The following is a 6,417-nucleotide window of genomic DNA, read 5'->3' as shown; positions in this document are numbered from 1 at the left end:
GGGGGCGCTGCGGGCGCCGCATCCGAGGAGGGCGTCCCGGGCAGGAGTCTCGGCCTCCGCCGAGAGCAGCGCGCCCCGAAAGGTACAGGGGCGCCAGGCCACCGCCAGGCGGGGGGTGTAGGGGTCAGGCCTCCGGGTAGAGCCACCTGCCCACCGTCCCCCCCATCCCTGCCCAGGGCCGGGTCCCCTCAGTGTCCGGGGTGCCGTCCGCAGGAGCCCAGCGCGTAGCCCCCTCCTCACTTTTCCCGGCACCGGCGGGGTGGCGGGCGCTGGAGGAACCCGGGGTTCCGAGTGCAGCGCTGCCCTCCCCGCCCCCGCCGAGGGGACGCGGGGTCGAAGGCCTCCTGCGCATGGCGTCGGGGAGGATCGCGGGCCCCGAGTCGGGACCCGGAGAAACGGCGCTAAACCCGGGAGGCTGCGGCGCCAACGCTGCCAGGCCGCGCACAGGCGCCTTCTCCGCGGTCCTGGGCTGGGGTCTGCAGCCGCGCTGCGAGCGGTGGCGGCGCCCGCCCTTTCCCCTCGCCTCCAGGAGGAGCCTCATGGGAGTCGGAGTCACAGTGAACCAAAGGGTGATGCCTGTAAAAGCGGTCGCCGGCGTGCGGCCTAAGACCACGGCCGGAAGGTGTTAAACAAGTGCCGCCGCTTGGCAGGAGCCCACCTGTGGACTAGGACATGCCCTCGGTCCCAGCAGATTCGGTGTCGTCACGAGCACCCTCTGTGCCATAGCACACTGCGTGTGTCTGGGGGGGCAGAGATGACGGATGGGGGCATAGTGGGCTCTTGGGGTGTAACTGGCCAGTGCTCTCTGCTTGGCCCTGAGTCCAGCCTGCCGGGTCCCCACTCTGGGACCTTTGCCAGTTACCTCGCCTCTCTGCGCGTGGTCCTCCTCCCGCAGAGGAGGAAACCGAGTGCTACCACAGGGGCCCACAGTGTGAAGGTGACGGAACCCACGCTTCAGTAGGAGCCACACAGGAATGCTCAGCAAAGGTTCATTTCGTTGTGTAGGGTTTTTAAGATGTTTTTTACTTTTTAATTTGTGCGATTAGGGTAACCTTTGTCTTGGCGCCTTTCAGATTATGTTTCAGGTTTTTTTCAAAATCAAAACAGCTAAAAACAGGTGGTACTAGTCCTGCTTCCGCAGGCCCCCGGCTCAGCCCCGTGGCGCCCCCTACCACGGGGGAGGCCTTGGTATCCATCTGGCCCATGCTGGGGGACCTGATGACCCCACTCCCATGGTCCCTGCCCCCACCGAGCCCAGAGAAGAGATGAAACAAGACCTAGGTATCCGGTGTGTAAGGAAATGGTGGAGGCAGAGAGGTTTTAGAGGACTGGGGTGGGGCCCGTGTGCCGGGCACTAGGTGACAGATGAGACGTTCAGAGGACTGAGATGAACTGTCACAGTGATAGCATCTAGCTCAGTGGTTCACGACCGAGAACCAAACTGTTCAGAAGGGACTCAGGCCGTGCCAGTGGGCCTCTGACACCTCCCTGCCTTTTCTCTGGGAAGCGAGTGTCTGTGGCAGGAGGGGCCCGACAGAGCTGGTCTGGGGATTGATGGGCAGTCAGCCTGTGGTCAGTGCTGGCCGTCGTCATGACTATCATCTCGTGTGCAGACGGCTCCACTGGATGCAGAATGCAGAGCTTCCTGAAGCTGCTGCAGGGGAACAGGGGTGCTGGCCCACCCTTGGAGGAGCTGGTGACCCTCACAGGCAGGCTGTGCCGGGACCTCCAGGATGACCCCGCCCAGGTGCAGCCCTTGGTCGCAGCTGTGCTCGACAGCCAGTTCCGCTTGCACCTTTTGGAGAACGTGGATGTGGCCCTGGTGTGTGCCCGCGCGCTGGCCCAGCAGGAGCAGCACCAGGCCGCCTGCCGGCTGCTGGAGGTAGGCCTGGCGTGCGGGAAGTGGGGCGCAGAGGGAGGGGCAGCCCCCACTGCCATCCGAACAAGATGGAGGGCCCAGCGTCAGCGAAAGCTGGGGGGAGGTGCCATAAACGAGCGAGGATGGTCCACTCTCGTTTTACTAAGTTCGATATGTGCCGTTCTGTCCTCAAGTGTGAGAAATTCTGAATTCTAAAGTATGTCCAGCTCAAAGTGTTTCAAATGAGGGATTTGGGGACCTGTTCTTCCCTGTTTCACTCCATGTTACAGTCCATGCATAATTCATGCCGTTTACCTCCAGGATACTCAGTTCCATTCAGTTCTTTCTGTTTCCACTCCCTCCTCTCCCGGCCATGTGGTGACCTCCTGCCCCTCGATCTGTTCCTCATGTTGCAGCCAGAGGAAGTTGTGAAGCTGCAGGCGAGACTGTGGGGTACACCTGGGCAGCGGCCCCAGAGCCTGCAGTCGGAGCCTTCCTGCTCTCCAGCCTTGTCTCCAGACTCTGTCCTGGCTTCCTCCACAGTAGCCATGCTGGCTTCCTTGCCGTTCCTAGAATCCCCAAGATATTTCTTTGTCTCGGGACCTTGGCAAATGCCATTTCCTCTGCCAGAGTCTATTGCCGTCTTTTCGTGTGGCTGGTTGATGCCTTTCTGGTTTCTCCCTTACGTAGTGTCCCCTTTATCCTGCACTACAACCCCGTGTTCTACTCTCTGACCCCCTTTTTATTTGTGCTTCATCTGCTTCTCCTCGCTGCACTGCAGGCCCTGTGGTGCGAGGCCGCGACACCCAGCATAACACCTGGAATGGTGGAGGGGCTTGGTGTCTAAAATCCATCCAAGTACATGGATGAAGGAAACGAGGGAACGTAGTTAGAGTTGTAACTGCCACGAAGGCGATCCGTGACGAAATGTGAGAATGACATCAGGGATTATAAAGTCAGGATGGTCCAGAAGCGTCTCTGACAAGATGACATGAAACAGAGACATGAGCGCTACAATGGGGCCACCACACTAAGAAAGGGCGCTTCCCACCCAGGGCCACGTTCCGTAGGCAGGGAGACTCCTGACAGTGGTGCCCGAGCCTGATGGCTGCATCGGTCACTGCCCAAAATGATGGGCTTTATCTGGTGCCGCGGCAGGACAGCTCAGTGATTCTGAGCACCTCCCTCCCAGGATGGTCCCGAGGACACCGGAGTGAAAGGCAAGAAACACGCACACTGACTGCAGTGTCTGGGTGGAGGCCAACGCCAGGTGTCCTTGGCCACCTTTAAAGTCTGATTATGTGAACAAGTCACACGAACCCAGTGAGCTGTCGCCGGGCACAGTCCAGGACTCACTTGGCTGGGGTGCACTCGCTGAGCCGCGAGGGGCTGGCCCTGCTGGGTGGGAAGAAAAGGTCTTCCACGTAAGACATGGGGCAATCTTCGGACCCTCAGATGTGACCATGTGGCTCTGCTCTGCCTTGTGTGTGGCCGTCAGCCCATCACCTGCTGTCCCTTTGCCTCGTGTCCCTCACCTGCAAGGAGTGACAGAGCTACGATCATCAGGGAGCTTTGTGGGAGGGTGGAAGTGTGGACATGGTGGTGGCCAGCTAGGCAACCAGGGACACACTGCTGAGCCCGGTGGGGATTGGAGCACTGGCCCCTGGCACAGCACTGAGCAGCTCTTCCCAGGGGTCAGGTCGGGTCGATGGCAGTGCTGCAGGGTGGGTGAGGGCGGCCAGACCTCAGCAGGCTCTTTCTGGCAGGGTTGCCGGGTTCCAGGAGGCAGCCAGGAGCTGGTCCGGCTGTGGAATGACATTCACTACGGGCTGGTCATGAAGAGGCGGGGTGTGGCCACTCTGACCCCAGTGCAAAAGTTCCGCTGCAGGAAGAGGTACTCCGTGGACCTTTGTGTACCCTTGTTCCCTGGGGCTCCCAAGGGATGTGCCATCCGAAACTGCAGGAGCTGAAGTAAGAGAGAGGCCGGTGACAAGGGCAGGAAGTCAGGCAAAAGGCGAGAGACTCAGCATCAGCCATCGTGCCCGACACTGACAACCCTCCACCTGCCCAGCTGGCCTTGGAGGCGCATCTCCCCCTCTGCCAGGACCCAGGCAGAGAGTTCTAGCTCGAGCAGGGATCACTACCCACCAGTGAGGACCCCGTAGGGAGGGAGGCGGCACCCTGAACTCACTCTCCTCAGGTCCCCTCTTGTGGGAGCTGCCCACACATGTGCTTTGGGTCCTCATCCATAGTCAGGCTCTGCAGGTGGTCAGGCCAATCCCAAGGCTTACAGATGACAGGGTTGCAAGTATTGATGAGACATGTGGTACTTAGAAGGAGGCCTGGCACATGATAGATACTAAATCGACGTCAATAATAATTATCAGTGTGACCGTTATCCGCACTAAGTACCTGTTACAACTACTGATTATTATCACTGTCGTCACATGGAGGCATACAAAGTAGTGACTTGCCTGAGGCTACACATGAGAGAACCGCGAGGCCAGGATTCCGGCCCAGACACTGAAACCGAGAGCCTCTGTTCTTGATCTTGGGTGTTCCCCACTGGTCAGGAGGGCTGGAGACCTGTCTTAGCTCCTGGCAGCCCAAGCCATGGTCGATTCCTTAGCCAGGGGGCCTGGGCAATGGCCTAGTTACTGGAAGAAGAAGAGAGATTCCTTTTGGATCAGAGATTTTTTTTTCCATGGCGCTCGCCTGGTTCATCGGCCTTGGGGTCTTCAGGGATGCAGTCATATCCCTCCATATAGGAGCTGACAACCTGCCAGAGTGTCCTATAGCAAAGCAAATGATTAGGCAACCAGCAGACAGTTTTCGTGGAGAAGCCCCTAATTGCTGGGTGCTGTTGGAGGTGCTGGGGATAGAGACGGGGCCCTGCTCTCTGGAGCCAACATTGGGTGTGGATGGAGAGTAGTCAGGGAAACAAAGTACGTTCCATAATTCAGCGTGAGGAATGCTAGGCAGAGATGCATTCGGAAGAGGCCTGTGATGTGCTGGTTCTTTCCTGTGAGGAGCGGGCAGCGGTGCATGCCTGGCCAATTCTTGGAGGAGAGGGCTCAGGAAGGGATGGCGGTCCCTGGGGGCATAAGGAGGGGGTGACATTGGAGTTACAGCAGACGGTCATTGCAGGAGCAGAGGCAGGAGGTTGTTAGAGTTCTGGGAGTGGCTGAAAAAGGGTTGTGTCAAGATAGGTTTTGAAGGATTTGCTGGATGTATTGGCGGAGGAAAAGAAAGAATAAAGCTGGGCTTCAGCACTTTTGCTGGAGTGTGGTAGTTTCTCACAGATGCACAGGACGGGGGCTTGGGGAAGATTCTGGGAGCCGGGAATCGGGCTCCACTTAGGATTTGGGATGTGTGGGATGTTTTGACATCCACGGAGATCTGTTCAGTTGGTGTCTGGATAGCAAGTCTTATATAGACAGGTGCTGTTTGGTTACATGTCATTGTCTGCTTTTGCAAAAATTGAAATACACACAATAGGAAAGCATAACCCATTTCAGTGTCTTCATCCAGCTTCAACAGTTATCAGCCATTCGTCAGCTTTGGCATCTCATCACGTGGTACTGGAAGCCCTGGCGAGATCTTTGAGCATGTGGAGCAGAGTGTGGGCCAGGCTGAGGGGTCCCCTCCCTCGTCGGACCCCTGGGACTTTGCAGCATAGAGAGAGGGGAGGAGGAGTGGCCAGAGAGATGAGAGGAAGTCCAGAGGTGCCTAGTGTTGCACAGCACATGAGGTACATGCTGGAGAAGGGCCGCCTGTAACCACCTCCTCACTGTCCGCATCCAGGAACCCGCCGCCCCCCTCCCTCTGCCCTGATGGCCTGAAGAGCCGCAACTTCCCCAGAGAGGTTCGCCAGAAGTTGCATGACTTCGCCTCGGGTGTGAGCACCAACCCCAGCAGGGCTGAGCGGGTAAGACCTATGAGAGCCAGGCCAAGCAACTCTCCTCTTAGCTAACCCCACCGTTAGGTGGCACCCGCTCCACACCTCCCCAGGGGCCTGTCTGCCAGGGCGCTGGTGGTCTCCGGCTCTCCTTGAACTCTCCTGGGGACAGGAGCTTATTGGTTGGCCGACCCTGACCGTCCAGCCTGCACACGTGGAGGGCTTAGTTTTCTCACATGGGGTCATGACAGCCCCGGTTGCGTGTGGCTTCCGCAGATGCTCACTGAGCACCTGTTGCGGCCAGACACGGGGTACCAGGGTGAGGAGTGTCAAGGCCTTTGTGAAGCTCCCAGCACTAAGGAGGCAGACGCCCACGGAGCCCAGTACCTGCGGAGGCGGGAGACGCGGAGGCGGGGTGCTCGCAGGGAACGGGCGCGAAGGGGTGGGAGGGACCTACTGCTCCCCGGAACCTGGGCGGGCTCCCTGAGCCCCTCCGTCCAGTCCGCAAGGCTCGGCTGTTTTGCTCTTCCTGCTTCTGTCCCCCATCCAATCAGCAAAGCTTTTCCAAGCGATCGCTCCGGCCGCTTCTGGGGCTTGTCCAATCACGAGTCTCTTGTTTTCTCCGCCCGTCATGTTTCCTGTCCAGTTGGCGTGGCTCTCC

The 6,417-nt window shown here is 58.8% G+C and overlaps 1 protein-coding gene across 1 annotated transcript in view; it reads left to right on the top strand.

Annotated features, from left to right (window-relative positions):
• Nucleotides 1–116: 116 nt before the first annotated feature.
• Nucleotides 117–6,417, top strand: part of ANHX (anomalous homeobox) — a 14,565-nt gene continuing 8,264 nt past the window's right edge. The window contains exons 1-4 of the mRNA XM_011371392.2: nt 117–1,882; nt 3,625–3,752; nt 5,663–5,786; nt 6,033–6,198. Of these exons, the coding sequence (XP_011369694.2) occupies nt 1,592–1,882; nt 3,625–3,752; nt 5,663–5,786; nt 6,033–6,198 (709 nt within the window). The 5' untranslated portion in view covers nt 117–1,591. The remainder of the gene's footprint in view (nt 1,883–3,624; nt 3,753–5,662; nt 5,787–6,032; nt 6,199–6,417) is intronic.

Source organism: Pteropus vampyrus, unplaced genomic scaffold, assembly GCF_000151845.1.
Source record: "Pteropus vampyrus isolate Shadow unplaced genomic scaffold, Pvam_2.0 Scaffold189, whole genome shotgun sequence".
Taxonomy (NCBI): Eukaryota; Metazoa; Chordata; class Mammalia; order Chiroptera; family Pteropodidae; genus Pteropus; species Pteropus vampyrus.
The sequence above is the reverse complement of the archived record's forward strand: the minus strand, read 5'-3'. Positions and strand labels throughout refer to the sequence as shown.